General features: G+C 32.5%; 2 protein-coding genes across 6 annotated transcripts in view; one reads left to right on the forward strand and one right to left on the reverse strand.

The window, feature by feature from the left end:
* Window positions 1-19,897, forward strand: part of LOC134855596 (UDP-galactose translocator-like) — a 433,562-nt gene that overhangs the window by 138,618 nt on the left and 275,047 nt on the right. The window lies entirely within an intron of this gene.
* The window catches only part of LOC134855634 (lymphoid enhancer-binding factor 1-like), a 37,161-nt gene that overhangs the window by 13,241 nt on the left and 4,023 nt on the right, over window positions 1-19,897 (reverse strand). For 2 of the 5 annotated variants that reach the window (XM_063872196.1, XM_063872193.1), the window contains exons 1-5: window positions 19,009-19,361; window positions 16,369-18,078; window positions 5,586-5,816; window positions 4,916-5,045; window positions 212-516 (exon numbers count right to left, since the gene is read on the reverse strand). In XM_063872196.1, coding sequence (XP_063728266.1) covers window positions 212-516; window positions 4,916-5,045; window positions 5,586-5,816; window positions 16,369-16,926 — 1,224 coding nt within the window. In that variant the 5' untranslated portion in view covers window positions 16,927-18,078; window positions 19,009-19,361. Of the gene's footprint in view, window positions 1-211; window positions 517-4,915; window positions 5,046-5,585; window positions 5,817-16,368; window positions 18,079-18,408; window positions 18,428-19,008; window positions 19,371-19,897 lie in introns of those variants that run through there. The other 3 variants (XM_063872195.1, XM_063872197.1, XM_063872194.1) reach the window with 3 other exon arrangements.

The following is a 19,897-nucleotide window of genomic DNA, read 5'->3' on the forward strand; positions in this document are numbered from 1 at the left end:
CTTGAAGAAACGCAAAATTGTTTGCTTTGTTGAAGTTTTTTGCTTTGTTGAAACTTTTTTGCTTCGTTGAAATCAAAATTTTTGCTTTGTCGAAACTTTTTTGCTTTAATGAAATCAATTTTTTTTTGCTTTGTTGAAACATATTGACATCTGTTTCAAAATTCTTATATTTTTAGACCCCAAAAACGGTCTCAATTTTACAAAACAATACCTGTTGTTGTTGATGTGCCACAAGAGCTGCCGCGTGTTCTTTATTCCGTTTATCCATTTCCTCCGCACTAAGTCCCCCCATGCCAAGGTAGAAGGGGAAAGCGGCCGCAGCTGCTGCCCTGTGATGGACTCCAGGTAGACCGCCGTGATGGTAGGCTGAGGGGTGCATACCTGCATGGAACATCATCCCGGCGGGGGAGGGGGCGGCTGCAGCTGCCCATTGAGGGCCTAGGGCAAAGTCGTGGTAGGTGGGGGTTGGGTAAACTCCTCCTCCTGCGCCTGCAGGCCCGAACGCGTTTCTGAGACCTAGAACAGAATCATTGAAATAATCACCAACAAAAAAATAACATCAGAAACAGAAAATGCTTAGTTTATGATGCTTGTAAATATCAAAAGTCGAAAAAAATAGAAATCAAGGCACTTAAGAAATCAATCGTGACGTTGGGATTCTCGCCATTCAACCTTATTCAAACACTTATATAGACTGTTAAATTGAAGAAATTACTTGAAGCACTGATTGAAAATATGGATATTCTTTAGTTGTTTGTTTTCATGAAGCTTTTTTTCATGAATTGTATTTTTGAATTAACTTCAAATTGCAAAAAAAAGTACTCTTTTTTATTTGTCCAACTCGTAAGTTATTTGGCTATGAATGGTGATTTCTGTCAAAAAAACTGAATTTTTGAAAGATTAACACTCTTTCGATCATGAACTTTTTAACATCAGCACTTTCATATTTTAATTTTAAAGCCTTCAGTCGTGATTCAAACCACATAAAAAAAATTCCCCAAAATTTTTCTAGTGTCGAGAAAAACTGGTTTAAAATTTTTGATTTTTATTTCAATTTCGATTGAAAAACGCGATCGATAAAATCATTATATGAAAATTAATGATTATTTAGAATAAATTTAGCCTCACAAAACTTGAGACTAATATCAAGAAAAACAGTTTTGAATGTTTCTTTTAGCGCTTATTTGACAATAAAAGTTTTCAAAAGAAAATTTAAACTATTGTACAAACAATAAGAATTAAGAAAAAATTATTAATTATTTTCATTGTTTTGTTTGGTATTCATTTTTGAAAACAAATTTTGTCGATCATGCCTAGTTCAATAATTATCTACGCGATCGTATACTTCTCGAATCACACCAACCTCCACCCACTAAAAACGACACTAGTTTGAGGAAAATTCAAAAAAAAGTTCCATATTTTTTTAATGAAACTGGTCGGAACTATCTGTGCTACTGGGACATCAACCGGCTACCCTTGTTCTTCTTGTTCAAATTGGCTACCGCCTAATATTTTTTCACGCATTTTGGATCTTTGAAAAATTAATTTTTCGAGCAAGTATATCTTCATTTGATCATCATTTAAGCAAAAAAATTCAGCTATTCTTGGAAGGAATGATTCTTTTGATCATTTGGATCCATTGTTTACTTATTTTTCCCTGTGGCGTTTTGCTTGCCAAACTGTCTTGGTCGGTTGATTGACTGGCTTTAATGTTTTACACTAGAAAGAGAACTAAAGTTAAAAGAGAAGAAAGAAATTCAAAGAAAAAAGAGATTAAGTGACAAGTTGCCTATGTGCCAATCTGTCTTTTAAGTGTTCACCTCTTTGTACTAATTTCCTCTGTTTTTCTTTCATGTTTGAGAGAAGAAAGCCAGCTTCAAAGGGGGAATAAATATCTAAGAAATATACAGACAGGAAAGCGACATTTAGCAGGACATGTGAAATTTAGTTATATGACAGGGCAATGGACAAGCAGACGGAATAAAACCGCCATATGCTCCAAAGGGTTAGTAAAGGGGGAGGGGGGGGGTGACAAGAATGTTGAAGTATTATAGTGCCAAAAACAGATAAACTCCTAGCCCAATTAAAAAAACTTCTGAGAACTCCACTGGACTAGGCCTACCAATAACAATGCCATCTAGTATATGAAATTTTAGATATGGCTAATTCCGTGCGAACGAGAACTAAGAAAACACACCCACACAAAGGAGAAAACTAAACAACGGCAGCCCGTTACTGTGTAAGTAAAACAGAATGCTCCGACTATAGATATCAAAGCAAAACATTTTAAAAAAAAAACATAGCGACAAGGATAGCCGGTTGCTGTGCAAAAAGCACAGAATTTTCCCAACACAATCATTAAAAAACTATCAGAATTTCCTTTTTTTTCTCAAATTGTTTCGTTTTTACGAAAGCCTAAAAATTGATTTATTTTTCAAAATTTTTAAAGTTAGATTATGATTTTTTTGAAATTTTTATTCTGAAGAAGGCGCTAATAATGATTGAAACTTCAAAAACTGATCTTACTGAAGCGAAACTCAGAGTTTACGACTTAATTCCAATTATAAGAATTATAACCCTGCTCGCTCGGTTTATTTGCTCGAAATTTAAATGAAAATCAAAATTTTTAACCAGTTTTTCTCGACACTGATAATTTTTTCAAATTTTTAATTGTCGTTCGACTCACGAAAAGGCTTTAATATGGTATATCACTCGACCCATTCCGATGATTACTTGTAGTACCCGATTTTGCGTGGAAAACAAAAAAGAAATAAAATACCCAAAAACAAAAGTTCCTCCTCAATTTCAATTGTCGGAACAAAAATCAAGCAGAATCAAAAATGCGGAAAGAGTAGCCCTTCAAATGACCAACATAGTAAATTATAAATACACCTAATAAAATGGAGCATTTTGGATCATGATAATAATAAAAGTTCGCCCATCATCATCAGGTAGTTTAGCAAGGTAGTCACTATCAGAGTCGGAGTCAATTTAGGGGGTTAAATTCAACATCAAAATCGAACTAGAATCAAACCAAATCCACGCTCTCCTTTCATCTCATAGTCCCCCATAATGGCCAATCTTTGATCTACATCCTTTTTATTCGTGTGAACAAATGTGAAAAGAAAAGAGAAGAAAAAAGATGAAAAAAGAAGGGAGCTGAAAGAGAAAACAAGAGCAACTAAGAAATTGACTTCAAAAGCGCAACTAGAAAGCGAAGTGAAATGAAGTGAGATTGTCCTTTGAAATTGTGCTGCTCATTTTCAGCCCTATGTAGTCCCATGTCGTCCTTTTGCACACTTTTGATTTGCTCGCCCACTTTGAAGCTTAGTGTCACTTTAATAACTGAAGTCTGCTGGTTAATTGCACAGCAATTTTCAATATCCACATCGGGTTATTTTGGCAAAATGCGAAAGGGTATTTGGGTTAAAAGATCTTCTGGGCAAAACTGACCAGATATTTGGCAAATGGTGTTGGGTAGTCTGGCAAATAGGATATTTTGGCAAATGGGATATTTTGGCAAATGGGATATTTTTGCAAATAGGATATTTTTTGTTAAAAGGAATCTTCAACTGACATTTTTGTTTTTTAATTACTCATTACGTTTGAAGTTTTTACATGTTGTAAAGTTTGATGAATGAGAAATAAAATTCATTCGTCTTATGAAAGCTGCAATTGATTTTTCAATTCAATTGCTTTTTTCATTTTTTTCGAACTTATTGCCAGTTTAATATTGGAAAATTTTGAATATACAAGCAATAATAAGAAGGATTATTGGGGGTTTTAAGGATCAAAGATTTGGCCAAATGAATCTTCGTCAAAATAAAAAGTAGATGAAACACCTAGAAAAAAAGAGCCCGATTTTTGTTAATTTTTTAACTCCTTTTTCCATTGAAATTCATTGATGTAGATTTGACCTCTGTATTGATTGAGAAAAAAAAACATAAAAGACATGACTGAAATGCACTCGTATTTTTGTATTCTAATTTGGTTGTTGTATGGCGGAAAAGGAAATCGGAAACCTCCCAAATATCATCGTTCTAATTAGAAGTTGCCTAGCCCCTCTTAAGATCAGCTTGCACTTAATCTAAACAGCGGTACAGAGAAGCTCTTACGCTTATTACCAGCCAATCTTGAATATCACCCCACCCCCAAAAATAAAACCAAAGAAATGACTCGAATAAAAAGAGCTAATAGAAAAAAAAGCGTCATATTCGATTTCAATGAAATAGATGAAATGAAAAAAAAGAACTGCCAAAATAGTTCGATGTTGTTTTGGATTGTAAACAACTGGGGTGGGCATTTAAATTAAAGGAAAGATTAAAAATGAAAAATTTATGATTTGATCGCCCTTTTAATTTCAAAGATGAACTGTTAAAGTTATCAGTACACATGCGCCTTGCAATTATTTGGGAAAATTTAAACTTTTACTTTCAAAAATGTATCTGAACGCTTCATTCAGGGCTTATTTGGTGCAATTTTCATTAAAAAAAAAAATAGAAGCCAAAGTTTGAACAAAACGTCTAAAACGTAAAAATTACGCAATCAATCGCATAGAATATTTCTAATATTTTCCCAGTACAAACAAATTCAGGCCATTTTTAATGAATTTTTTTCTCTGACATGTTTTTGCGTAACGTGAAATCATCAGTTTTTGAGCATGTCGATTTTTGACAACAGCGACATAGTTTTGAACCAAAATAGAAAAATTGAATTTTTTTGTTTGGACTTTTTTTATTTAAACTTAAAGTGGGCAAGAAATTTAATCCTTGGATATTTTAGATTTAAAAAAAAAAATCCAATTTAATAAAAAACAAAAAAATAGTCAAAATATCTATTCAAAAACTAAGACCTTCAACCGAAAAAAAACTTTTATTTTTTCTTTGTCACTTTAAATATTGCTGAACAAACAAACCTGCTTTGGAGTCGAGGTCGTTCTGGTGTTGTTGGGCTGAGGCTGCTGCTGCTACTGATGTGGACACGTAGGGGTTGCCACTCAACTCAGCCCCCGTCAGTTGACTGTACATGGCTGCTGTTAACGCCACCTGATCCAAAAACCACAAAAAATTATCAAATTTAGTTCGAAAATGTTTCGCCAACAAAAACGTTTTGCCAAAAAAATTGTTCAGCGAAAAAAAAAATTCGCAAAATTTTTTTTTAGACCAAATAAAATAGCTTGCAAAAAAATCGTTAGCCATTTTTTTCACTAGAGAAAAGATTTTGCCAAAAACGCTCAAAAAACTTAATTCATGATTGACTTGAAATGGCAGTTGAAATCAATTCCAAGATCTAAGCATTCTAAACCTGGCTTTAAAAAACAAAAAGGCAAAAAATATTTAGCATCAAATCTTTTCTATAAGAGACCATTTAAATCCAACATGTCAGAATTTAATGAAAAAATTTTCCCCTAGCATCATAATAAGACTTTTAGTTACGAAAACCATGAAATATTCTCTTATTCGAATAAAGCTAGACTCTTTATATTTAACGCAATTCTCTAGTCACAGAACTGATATCAAATATCTTATTTGATTTTTTTTTATCTCATGGGTTCTTCCAACATGGCTAATCTTCAATCAATTTACCTGTGCTGCTGATGCGAAGTTTGACACTTGTTGTTGATGTTGTTGTCCAGCTGAATTCGTATTCACACTCAACTGTTCACTGTTGTTTGTCTGTCCTGAAGAAGCGTTACTGTTGTTGTTATTGTTGTTTGTGTTGTTGTTCTGGGAGTTGATCGGGGGGACTGTTGGTTGTTTGTTGCTATTGCCACTGGAAGAATGGGAGTCGGATTGACTTGAAGTATTATTGCCACTCTGCAAAAGAAAAACTATTTTTCAGCTGGCAACTTTTTTGAAAATGATTTTAATTTTAATTTAACAAAAAAAACCATACAACGCATAAAAAATTCTTTAATCAAACAATTTTTTTTGAAAAAGTATTTTAAAGATTTTTTTAACACAAACATCAATATTTTTTTTTTCTGAAACAAATTAAAGAAAATAAGTATAGTGGGTTGAAGTACTTCTGAATTTGAGCAACAAAATTTTTCTAAGTATTAGGAAAAGTTTTAATATGACCAAACATAATGGATATTATATAATATTTATAGGAAATGCTTTTTGTTTAAGACCAGAAGAAAAAACAGTATTAAAAATTTAAAAATGTGTTATTAATACCTACTTGAGAACTTTTAACTTTGAATTTAAAAAGCAGCAACGAAGACAAGCAGTAAGGAGTAAAGACAAAGAACTCCCGATCTATTAAATTTTCTATGTGAAAATATAACTAAGTTTTTTTTCGGTTTTTCTTTTTGTTGACTGATGATTGAACTCACAAAAGAAGGATTGATTTGTTTGCTATGAAACTCTGCTCACTTTACTATAAATGTTAATATTCCCAATTTTTCCATAGATTCCCAGTTCTATTGATTATATGCTAATAGTATAAATAATTTATTTGTGATAGGCGGTTAAGTGAGCAAATAATTTAAAGTTGGTTGTTCGTTTGAAAAATATGGATTGTAATTTGTGAGACCTTTTCTTTTTCAGAGGAAAAAATGGGATATTAGAACAGACAAGCTATAAAAACCAAAGTAACAAAACGATTAACTGGACTTTTTGTAATTTCTATTTTTGAAAAAATATATCAAAAGGAATCAAACATGAGTGAGTTTTTGAAGAGTATTTATGAAGTTTAAAAAACAAAGATGTTCAATCAAAACTATACCTGGACAATCAAATAAATAGTCTTAGGGGTGTTTTCTTTTTTCTTCTCAATCTCAAAATTTTTATAAAAGAGTCTGACATTTTCCATTGTCAATCTGATTCTACGGCCATTTTATAATAGATTTATGGTAATCACAAAATTTGGATTAAATTTGGTATAAGTAGGAAGAACGATTTTGAAAAAAAAACTGTTGAAAATTAAATCTTACTAAAATATTCATTCGAACCCAACGCAAAATCAAGTCGTGCGCTAGCAGCTCAGAATAGTTCGGTTTCATTTTTCATTCAGACTGAATTGAAAACGGCAAGGGGTTGGGGAGTTTGATAACACGTTTAAGTTAAATTGTTCTTTGAACAAGTTATTATACATTTCTATATTTAATGATAAGTAATGTAAATCAGAAAAGAGTTTAAACAAAAATCAAACTCACTTAAGACCGAAAGTTGATTCAAATTCGTTGTCAGAAAAATTTATTAAGATAACCTAACTTTTTTGTTATTGATTTAATCGAGCTTCAATACTGAAATGATTTCAGATATAGGAAATATAAGTTATTGTGGTATTATTGGTGTTGTTTTCACATCTTTCCTTTGTGGGTTTTTCTTTTTGATTTCTTTTAAAATTCTCTTCAATTAAAGAAATTTAAAGATGTCGTTTTATTGAAGATTTTTATATCAGTTATAAATGAACGGACAGGCATGTGTAAATCTAAAAATACCAAATGTCAAAACTCGTTAGATGCCATAAGTTGTCAATATATGTCATACTACTGTCATTTTGACATCAATAAAAATTCTATTTAACTTACTTTTGAAATTCATGAGAAATTTTTTGAAATTTTTAAAAACCGGTCGTTTTTCATATGATTATATTATTTGCTCGTCTTTAAATTCTGTCCATTAAATTTGTCTTAGTTACAATAAAAAGTTTGAATGTTTGATAATAACTGATTTTTTTTTTCTTCAAAGAATTCTTTCATTTTTTTGTTTACCAATTAGAAATATCCAGTTGTTAGTTGTTGGCAGCTTCAATGATGATATGACTACAGCTTTCCTTTAAATTTTCATTCGGGGGAATAATAGTTTGAAGTCTGGCCGGTAAAATATCAACTGGTAATCCGAAAAGTGTTATACTAATCGGTTAAAAGATATAAGTTAATATCTGGGATAAAATAACAGGTGTAAGTTAAGTTTGCTGTTTGTTAATGAGAAAACTGAAATAAGCAGTCATGTAACTAGTGTACTAATTGATTGAAAAACTAATTAAATAATTAGTAAATTAACTAATTGAATAAAAAAATTCAAACCTTCAAACCGGTCATCAGATAAATTTTTTTTTATTATAATAACAAATTGTAGAGGTACAAAGTATAGTCTCGCAACAATCCAATAAGATGTAACTTTAGAGTAATACTGAAATTATATTGGATTGTATATTTTTATTGTATTTCACGCGGTCAGTTAACTTATACTCAGTTATATCTTTGACTGATGTTGTCTGTTCTCTTTCTGGTCTGTTATTTTCCCTTTGAACTGAAATAGCTCTGATGTGAAATGCCTGTGATCTAATTTGACCCGGCGTGAAATGGACTTGATGTTGTTGTTGTCGGTTGAAATGGCTGCTGAAATCTACCTTGTGAAGTGTGATTTCATTTCACTCTTTGATCTTTTTTGATTGATGTTTCTGTCTCCGACTATTGTATTTTACTATTGCTGTTGGTATTATATCAGTACTATGTTGCTTCCGATCCAATAAAATTGGAATACCACTCTCATTATTTTTTCTTTTTCTTTTTCGGTACTAAAATTCTTTAAAAAATCTATTACAAAAGTTTTCTTATTCGTTCATTTTGAGTGATGTATTGATGTCTTGAGTTGGTGTGTCATTTTTAAATTCACAATCCAGCGCTTGATGCTAGATATCTTTGATCCCACAATTTACCCAAAACCAATTGATCTCCAACAAGCGACCCCCTTCCCCCTACAATACTGTTTTCTATAAGTCAGGCAGTTTTGTAAGTATATCTTCGGTGGATCTTTCAGATGTTCTTTAGAAGTGTTCTTTTTAGAATTGATTGATAGCTCCGCTTGATTGGCTATCTTTTGATTCCCCTTTCGCTTTGATTGGCTTATACGTTTGAACTCTTTTAAGTCCTTTCATATTTTATGCCGTTTGTTTGTTTCTCTTCATGGCTTCGTTCTGATGTCAAATGGTGTGTGAAATAAATGACATATTGACATGTCTTGTCCAGTATTTAACTTTTGACTTGTGGTGATTGCGAATCAAAAAACAAATTATCATCAACTCTTTGAAGCTTTTAAGATTGATAAACTAACCAAATTAGAAGTAAGGGTCGCAAAGTTACGTTTAAAAAATAGCCTACGCGAAATAGTCATGCGTAATAGAAGTTGAACCCTCGTCTGTTAATCGATTTAGAAAAAATGAATTTTGGGATTAAAAAGTATGGGGCAAAAAAGATAAATTTTAAAACTGATGGCGAATTTGTCTGGCAAGCGGAGAATTGCGTAATATATGTTTTGTCAATTAAATCGGCGACCATCTGACCTTAACATCAGTGTTTGTAATTTGCATCGTCATTTCTTCCGGTTAGTTCAGATTTGTCCAATCATCGGAAATACATCATCAGCTATTCATTCTCATCATCAGACAACTTCCGAAGATAGAGAAGAGAGATCAGAAAAGAGAAATTCAAAGAGCGAGACAGATTTGAGATCAGAAGAAAAGACACTTCAAACAAACACCAACCAATCAATCGGTCAAAGGACAACAGGCTCAAGGGATCAAAAAATGACAGATCAAAAACCCAATGGAGGAAAAAGAGTACAAAGAACTGAAAAAATTAACAGATTTTACCAATCTGGCATTTTTTTTGTTTTTTTTTGTATTCTATCTGTCGACGACAAAAAACGGAACTTGGACAGAAAGATAGCAAGCAAATGACAGATCAAACATCACATATTTTAGCGGATGACAATATGACGACAAAAAACGGAAATTGGACAAAAACATAAATTACAGATCAAAAAAACTAAGTTTATAAGGTGACAAAATGACTACAGAAAATGAAACACAAAAATGAGAGATAATAAAATGAAAAAAGAGAAAAAAAAACAAGAAAGATCGAAGAAAAACATCTTATACAAAAATTGATATGAGACAAAAAAAACCAGACAAATGACATCAAAAAAAAAAATGAAAAAAAGAGTAAACAAAGATTGTACGACAGAATTGATAGCTTTTAGTGAATTACAGTCTGCACAATAGGTCAGAGAAATTTGAAAGAAACAGAGTTGAAATAAAAAGTGTTGAAATAAAAAGTGGCATTTTTCAGCGGAGAACAGATAGATTTCTGAGGAAAAGGAAATGTGACAAAAAAAAACAACAAAGTTAGAAAAAAAGGAACAAAATGAGGTCAGACATCAAATCAATCACCAATATTTTATAATATCGGCACATAAGAGAAAAAGTAAGAACATAAGATTGCGTAAAAACTGGAACAGATGATTTTTTTTCAAAAATTGGTAAATTTCGTAGATCTTTTAAACGCAATTTAACGAAATTTTGTAGATGTTTTTGTATAAATTGAATTTTTTTGCTGATCAGAAGCAGTCAATTACTGCAGATTTTTTCTTTCAGGTAAAATTGATGGGGCAAAACTTTTAAACAGTATTGTTTCAGTAGAACGGTTTTTCAGACACAATGAAAAATTCTTCTTGAAATAGAATAAAAAACGGAAGCCCTCAAAGTAAGAAAAAGCTCATTTATAAACAAAGAGAACAATTCAAATTCCCAATTTCAGGGAAAGTTTTGCTTGTTGTTTAAAAATTGGTAATTTCCAAGTTTTTAAGCAACAAGTCATTTTTTTCTTCGTCTTTAAAAAACCAGAATACGTTTGCGTTTACTGCTAAAATTAAACCATTTTTTAAAGTTTACGCAAAAATTGTCAAAATTTACAGATTTTTAATCTTGTCTAAGCCTTAAACAATCTGTACCATGAATTTTTTGGAACATCAGTTTTTTATTCTGGTTCTGAAATAATTTTGAATATTTTGATGCCCAACATAGATAAAAAGATTCTTGATCTTTCACTGTGATTTACAACAATCGAACAACAAACCCTTATGAAGGAAAAGAAGTAATTTTACTCACCGAGAAAGATTTTCTGTTTTTATAAGAGGTTTGAGTTGGAATGGATTAAAAATGAAACTGAGATGATAGAATTATTAAAAAAGCTATAGTGAGTTTTACTTCTAATTTGGCTTATTTATCTCTCCGCTCCGAACTTTTCTTTCTTTTTCTGAAAAAAACTCTCAGTTCTTGTTTTTCTCTCTGAGTTTATTTAAATTTTACAAGTTGTTTGAAGCTCGAAAAATTCAGTTTTGATTAAAACGAGATTTTCTCTCTGCCTTTTTCTTCATCTTGTGGGTTCAAAAAACATTCAAAGTAAAATTCTGAGGAATACAGAAAAAGTAGAGATATAATTAATTGATAATTGCAGCAAGTTAACTAGCAATTAACTTCCGCTCCCAGCTATAGTTGAGATGTAGTTAAACATAACGGAAATAACACCCCGAGCCCAGGTTATTATTTATTATTTTTAACAACCTCCGCCTAGTTTACATAAACTACAATAAAAACAGATCCACTATTACTTTTTTCTGACTTTTTATCATTTCAGATGTTGAAATTATCTAATCAATTCGGTGTACATTTCATACAGAGATAAAAAATGACAAAATTGTTAGTTAAGACAAATTTAGAGAAAAAGCCAAATTAATTAATTTTTTTCTGACAAAATTGACAGGAAAGGCAAAAATTTCACAGTCGAGGATCTTTTCAAACTAACCTGGACGAGACAATGTGGAGACAAACTAAACTTGTTGACAATCAGACTGCAGAAATACACAACAAAAATAAAAAATAGCAATTATTGCGAAAAAGATTGTTAATAAAACTAATAAAATATAAGTAGGTTATTACTCAATTCGTATATTTTTATGATTTCAATTTTGCAAATGATGGTAAAATTTACTTCAAAATTTTTTTTCCAGAAGTATTCAAAGTTGAGATATCCAGTAACTGACTTTCGATTACGAAAACAATTCAAATGAGTTTGAAATTGGGAATCAATTTTTAGCCCTGCAATCCGTTGAAATGAAAAAAGAGGGGGTTCAAATTAGGTCTACCCTTGCTGGGAAACCGGGAAGTTTTCGGTCCCGTTATCCCGCCAAACTCATTGGGGGCATAGGGCAAACCGCAACCCGATATCGACATAACTACTAACTAGTACTAACTACTACTAACTAGACTGCAGGTTGGGGTATATTAGTTGACCCCTAAGTGAGTGGAGTGTTTTGATGTGGGGAACTTGACTATTAGCCGACACTGGGAAAGACTAATATCAAAGGGGGAGGATTGAAAATTGAGGGAATGTAGGGGAGGGGGTGGTGTTACAATCACGCGCTTGCAAATTAAGTACGAACAAAGAAGTCTTGCAAAATCTTATAGTCAATACAAGCAAAAACCAGTTGATGTTAAAAGTATGATTTGATAAACAAAGATCCAACAAAGTTGATATTTTTATACAAAAAAAATATTTTAACAGCTAACCTGGAAATTAAATTGCATATAGGTTGATTCAGCGAAAGTATTTCACATTCAAAGTGTCAAATGATTAAATTATAAACTTTCGAGACTCGAATCAAAGAATTTTATTTGCAGAACTAGTCTTTTATTGGAAGTTCTTTTTAGCTGATTTTTTTTCAAGCAAGCAAGCGTTTTACGTGGAATGAAGTCAATATCTACTATAATTTAGAAAGTATTTTGTGAAGATTTCCAAAAGGGGTTTTAATTGGTAAAGTGGTATGAAAGGGGAATTGAAAAATGAGTTTGGATTGCAGGATGATGGCCTGATTTAATTTGTTTCGGCGGGTAGTGTTAATGTAATTGAGAAACTTAGATTTAATTGTTCTCATCAGACCGGGAAAGCGCCCAAACATCATACGACCCAAAAAACCGAATTTTCATTAAACACAACAAAAAAGGTTTTTTTTTGAGTCGAAAATGTATTTCATATGAACGGTTAACCTATAAATTTACGGTTTTTAAAGGAAAAAAATGAGCAAAAGGTTTGGTTGCGTAACTATTTTACCTGAAGATTTGATCAATTAGATTCGGCTTACTGAAATACCGTTTAATTGACCTATTCCCATTAAAGGAACCTCCTTAAAAGTCACAGCTCAACAGTACTCCGTAACTGTTGAAATTTTTAATACGTGGGGACGGTGGTGGACCAAATGGCCCAATAGTTAAAGTGAAATTAGCAAAGAGGGTTTTAGTGGGGACATATTGACGGCGATTAATTGACTTTGTCTGGCGAGAGGCGAGAGAGAGAGGGTCTGAGAGCTAAATGGGTTAATTCACGACAACAGTACTTTACTCGGACTTATGGCAACAGGATTGGATAAGGATTAATGGGGAATATATGGAAAAATAGGGAGGGAGGGGGGGGGGGCGCTTCTATTGTAATTCACTACATTCGGGAAAATTAAGTGGAGACTGCATGAATGTTAAAATTTTTATTGCATTTGAATGACTCATATATCATAGACAAAATTGGCAACTGAGGGTTTAAATGGTTAATTTTTGAACAATGAATGGAAAAGTTTTTATAATGCTCACTCTTTTTTCAATGTTTCGTTTTTTTTTTTTCACTTTAATAAACAGCCAAATTAGCAACAAGTGACGGAACCAGAAAATTTTGTAAAATTGAGCAAGACATGGCTGAAATCGCTTCATTTTAAAACTTTTGAATGAATGTCGAGCACGGGCTCTTGATGAATCCACTTTTGAAGCCACACGCAATAATTTCAAAGCAAAAAAGTAAGAATTCAAAGTTTCAGGTGGATGATGCAAAAATTAAAAAAGTTAAGCTGAATTAGGTGAATCAAAACTGAGATTTGAAAAAAAAAAGAAATCAATCATAGCAGCAAACTGACCAGGCAGCTTTTTCTCGACACCAAAAACTTTCATTGCAAAATATAATTCACACCTGCATGAAATGCTTCTACTGACTATAAGATTGGATGAAAAAGGTAAACTTGGTCGAACAAAATTGATTAAAAAATTTATCAACCCGATTTTCGAAGAAAGGATGAAATAATAGTGCTCGGTGTGGTTTTCGTTTCTTCAGACAAATTTCGATTTTTTAACCAGCCTTCTCGACCGGATCGTTCTATACCATTTGAAATATACTGTCGTCCTCGGCACAAACTTAAGAACTTAGATCACTCGTGAACAATTTTTATTCCGACTTTCGAATAAAACGGAAAATTTATGCTCGGTGTGGCTTTTTTATTGAGACAATTTTCACCGATCGAAATGACAGTTTTCAAATGTAAAAAGATATTTTACCTCCGATCAATTTTTGCAAAGTTCTGGGAGTTTTTATGTACTTAAGAGAGTTTAAAAATTGTTAATTTGGCTGATTCGGTATAATTAATTCGCAAAAGGCTTTAAAACTGATTCGAGGCAAACTACGTATTATTACGCTGCTAAAGTTATAAAATTAAATTTCCATTTGGCATGCGGTTTTTATTTTTGAACAAAATTTTAAAATTGATTAAAATTCATTTTTAAAAAAAGATAAATTCTTAAAAAGATAATCGAAAACTATTTCACAGACACCTATATGGCAGTCAGATAATTCAGCTGTTTGCCTTTATTTTTTGCCCAAATGAGGATTCGAATGGAACACACGCTACTTAGAGTTGGAGCAGCAGAATTTATGTACTATTAGCATGTGAATCTTCATTATCACATTATTCGAGATAACTTTTAGATTTTCCACTTATCTTCACAATCTCATAATATCAGTAATAGTAATCATTTTACACCAAATCAAGAGCACTAAGTTGCACTGGGAGTAGCTCTTTGAAAATTGAAAATATACATTTTGTGAGTTCTATTTGTTTTTAATGTAGACTGTTTTAATTTCTCGATAGTTCATCAATTTTCAAGAAACTATTTTGACTGGTAAATCAGATGTTCAAAATCATTCAAACTGAAACACAATCCAAATGTAGGAAATGTCAAGGTAATATATTCGACACAGATACGAAGCGAGTCTTCGCACGACTTGCGATACAAGACAAGCTAACATGGTAAACTAGCCAACGAAAGCTGAGACAAAAGCTGCAAATTTTAAAAATGACGTTGAAAAAAGTCGAAAATTAGTTCTTCGAAAGTTCGAGAAACTTTGTTTCTATTTGTCTTGCATAAAATCTATTTTAGAAAAACGAGCCAAAAAAGATAATTTAACTTCAATTTGGGATCGAAGCAAATTTATAAAGCGATAGCCGACAGCACTTGAGCAGACTTCCTTCGAGCTGAAAACTTTTTTCATGAAATAACAAAAACCAAAAAAAATCCAAGTCCTATCCTCAAAACACAGAAACTAATAAAGAAAAGTTTCTGATTCAAATGAAAGAAAAAAAACTGGAACTGTAGTGGAATTGCAGTGGCTCGAGTTACAAACACACAAAAAAAATGAATAAAAAAGAGTCTGCAAAAATAAAATATGCGCGGAACATGTCTGTTGGTCTATAAAAGTACAGACTCAGAAAGTTCAGATCAAAAATGATTTAGTAATTTTGTTAGACAAGCTGTTTACCTTGAAAAACTATATATTCCGATTTGATAACGCTTGCAGATTGCAAGCGCAATATTTCACTAACATTTGTTCAAATAAAGGAATAGACAAGCTTTCATGATATGTTAAGACAAAGAGCTGTAAATCATCTATTTTAAACAAAAAACGACTGCTCGTATATCAGGGCAAAGGAATGAATATTCCGACTGATTTCTTTTTCAAGCTTTTAGGATTTTTATGTCCATGATAAAAATTAAGTTAAAAAATTAATGGACCATTAGAAAAGCAAATTAATTAAATAATTGCAGGTGAAATAATTTTATATTTTGTATTTGAACTCAGGACGTCAATAGCTTTTAAATGAGATCCTGATATCAGCTTTTTCACAATCCTGTTAAGTCTGGCTCGCTAAAAAACGGAAATTTGTCTGAACGTTCAAATCACACCGGGCAGAATTAGTTTGTCTATTTTTTCGAGCGTCGGAAGAAAAATGGAATAACTATTCTTCAACAATGGTCTTTTAACTATTCTTAAAAATGATTTTTTCAACTATTCTTGAACAATGTTTTTAACGATTTTTGGCAAAGTTTTTTTAGCTATTCTTAAACAATGTGTATTTTTACAAAAAAAAATTAAAGCAGTGTGAGGGCTCTTCAAAAATGACATCTTTCTTTGCCCTGGGCGAGCTCGGAAAATGTGGTCGTGTGCTAAAAAAAGGTCGACAAAATTTTCAAAATTTTTTGAAAATCCGCCCCCTTTCCTTGAGAAAATCCTAGATCCGCCCCTGGTTTTCCTGATATGTTAGCCGAGGCATTTGAAATGACGTGGAATAAAACACAGTTGAGGTTTTTTAGCTTCCTATCCCGTTGAGAGTGGTCAGAGCAAAATTGAACCTTGAGAAGTCATGTAAGTTCCGTTCAGCTTAACTTTTCGTTTTCGGTAACAAATTTTTGTTTTAAAAAAATTACCTGTGCGGGGCTGAGGTGGTTGTTATTGTTGGCCAGATTTGCCCCCTGGCCGAAATGCGAGTGAGGGTGCACGGGAGGTGTGATTGCCCCCCTTCCAATTGACGGGGGGTGCTCATTGATTAGACTGCTTTTTATATCTTGCAACGAGTCAGCTTGAGCACTTGAAGCGTGATGGGCTATTAGTTGAAGTTGGTCTTCAGTCGGGTATGTGAAAGTTTCGCCTTCGTCTTTGTAGCTTATGACCTCGTCGCCGAAGCCCAAATCTTCACTCTCGGATCCCCCGCCCGAGGAGTCCGCCGAGCCAGAACAGCTGCTCTCGGGACGACTCGGTCTGTTATTTGTCGTGTTATGAGTCGCGTGGCCGACGTTTCCGTCGTCGTGCTGGGTGGTTTGTTGTCGGCCTGCTGCGTCCCGCGTGCTGCACTGTTGGTTTGTGTTGCGGGACGAGTTGTTATTCGTTCTAATTGCTGCATTTTGATTGGCTAATGAGGTCGCATTCTGATTGGTTGTCGATTTAGATGACGTCAAAGGCAACGAACTAGAGCACATTTCTGGCATCGTTCGTTTCTGACACGAGAATCTCAAAAAACGAGCGTTTTTTCCAAATTTTTAGTCGGTTAAAGCTTTTGTAACCAAATTATAGTGAATTATAGCGGTAGTTTTTAACCAAAACTAATTGAAACTGTTAACTAATAACAAATTTTCAATTTTAAGTTGAGCGAAGAATCGAAAGGAGATAATTGAAATTATAATTGTTAAAGTTCAAATTATTTTTCGACTCTTCAAAAGAAAATGCTTGAGTGATTTGTTGATTTAGTTTCCTTTTGTTTTCTTCCTGTTTTCACCTCGATGTCAATAAGTTGACTAGCTATAACAAGAACTTAGGTCTACCGGGCGGATAAAACTATAAGTCAAGTTTGAAGTTCCAAAAATATTAATTAACTAATGAGAGCTCTGCTTTGTTTTTGGCTCTTTTTCAAGTGCATTTTGTGTAATTAGGAAATAATTTGGAGACAGATCCCCAAAAAAAAAGAAAAAAATGAGATGAAAGGGGAGAAAAGTGGGAAAATAAAGGAAAAATGAGAAATTAGCGGATAGGTCGATTCACAGGAAAAAAAGAGAATTATAGAGTGGTGATTTTTTGGGGGATTTTCAAGTGGGGTAACGGAGATGAAATAAAAAGTGCCGACAGAAATACTGATTTTAAACTGAAGGTGGATTAGAAAACCTTCAGGCAAAATTTATTTTCTGAAATTTTCGTCAGAGAAACACAACCAAGTTGAGGATTGATTCAAATTCCAGGATTGGCTACTTTTAGGGTCAAATAAAATAGAAATCTTGGCTTTATTCGTTTTCTTTTCTTTTACGAAAAAGAATTCTAGGAAAATTTGAATAATTTATTTCAGCTTAGATGAAAAGAAAATGATTTCCTAATGAATGCAAATTACTGCGGGTAACGTTAATCGAATAAATAAGGTAATTAGGAAAACGGAAGTTTGATCGCAAATAAAAAGTGTCGATAATACGAATTGTGCAAAACTTCAGTGTGGTTGTAACCGAAAGTAAACGATTTTTATATATCTCGTATGTTCCGATCGCTTATCAGAAACTGTTGATTGTTACGATTTTTCGAGGTCCAGATTTATTATTGGCTGTAAATCAAAATCCCAGTTCTGATTCTGAATAGTTGAACTCCAAGATGGAAACGCTCTGAAAAGGTAAAAACTAACGGGTAAAATAGAGGTCAAATTTTTAAACGAGATTTTAAATTGAGTAAATTTAACTGATTTGTAATATTTTATGCGCATGAAATCCAGGTTTTTACAATGAAATTGATATCTTTTTCGGTTGTTTTTTTTTGACGTTTTGTTACTTTTTTTTTAAGATTGGTTGATTGAGTGTAAAAATACGACTTATGTACGCGGAATGACTGATTTTAAATCTTTTGAACTCTAATCGAATTCTCTTACTATTATTATAGTTATATTGTCCATCACAATGTAATATTTTATTTATAATTTTATTGCGTTTTGCACTCACAGTATAAATCGAGTCTCATCACGGAGATCACAGGCAGTGTTCACGGCGGAACAGCGGCGGCAAAAGATCAAAGAGAAAGAAAAAAATCAAATAAAAACAATAAATAAAAGAAAGTTAGCCATATGAGACATGATCCAATGTGATTGTATTTGTAATCATACACTTCGTCAAAAGCGTATAAAAAATTATTTTTAACCAGCGGCCGATTCAAACAATAACCGTTAATAAAACGTTTTTGAAAAATTTTAGAAATGTAAAAAAGAGGACATTTTTTATCGCGTCCAGACAATTCGGCCAAACACAATTCAGTCGATATGAAATTCAGACAATTCAGCTAAAAATATGCAGGCAACTCAGCCAATATGACAAAAATTGAAAATTTTTTAAAAAGAGGATTGATTGTGACCAGAGGGTAGGTTTCTATTCGAAATTAAGAGCCTGCTTAAAATTTTTGAGCTACTCGATTGCGTTAAAAAACACCCGGAATAATCAATCTGATTTTTCAAAAAACTCCTGTGTAAAAAATTATTTTTTGAATTTTAACTTCCAACTTCATTCTCAAAAAGATTTTACCGTTTGCTGTTTTGAATGAATACTTACCGAAAAATAGATGAAGATATTTCTGGATTTAAAATGATGTCCAGTTGAGTAAAAAAGGATCAGCTATCAAATATAATCAAATTATAATTGGTTGACTGTTGAATGACTTGACTCCCGTGAACAATTATTTTATATTCAACTAACTGGCTTTGGTATTGGCTGGTTAAAAACCCAATGGTACTAATACTTGTCATCAAATTTAGTTTAGTGGTTGGTACTATTTATTACGAAATGACGGTGTTGTGCGTGTAAGATTGTAATGCATATGTGTATGTGTTGGAAATAAGAGATCAAAATATCTCGATGGTGTTTAGATGAAAGAGCGAATGATTGTTTGTTTTGTTTGTTTCTACACCTTTCATCTTTTTCTCTCATCTCGTTGTGATCATCTCTTGATCTTTCGTTTCTTTTCTCAATTGAAGTTAAATCGGTTTTATTGGTTGTTGCTTTAACGATACATATGGCAGTTAAAAGAGTAATCAATCGTTCGATCGGATAGATTGAACAATCAAAAACTTAATTCATCGTCGAAGAAGAGTAACCGGTTGCTTAAAACTGCACAGAATGTTAGGACCTCGTCCATTGAATTGAAAAAATCAAAATAAAAAGAATTGAAAAAAAAACGGAAAAAATTCACATTTTAAAAAGTTTTTACCTTAACTTTCAGTTTTAGACTTTCAGTGAAATTTTTTTAGCGAAGCAAAAAGTTGAATTTTTTTGAGCAAAATCTTGAACTTTCGTTATCGATTTGACAATAACATCTAGTAGAGCATCCCAATCTTATGATGAAATTGTTGGAAGTCTGTGAAGTTGGCGACAAATACAAATTCGGTTGTATTTAGGCTGAAAATGTGAACGCTTCTTATTTCACATGAGAAAAACTTGGTTT

Source organism: Symsagittifera roscoffensis, chromosome 10 (assembly GCF_963678635.1).
Source record: "Symsagittifera roscoffensis chromosome 10, txSymRosc1.1, whole genome shotgun sequence".
Lineage (NCBI taxonomy): Eukaryota > Metazoa > Xenacoelomorpha > Acoela > Convolutidae > Symsagittifera > Symsagittifera roscoffensis.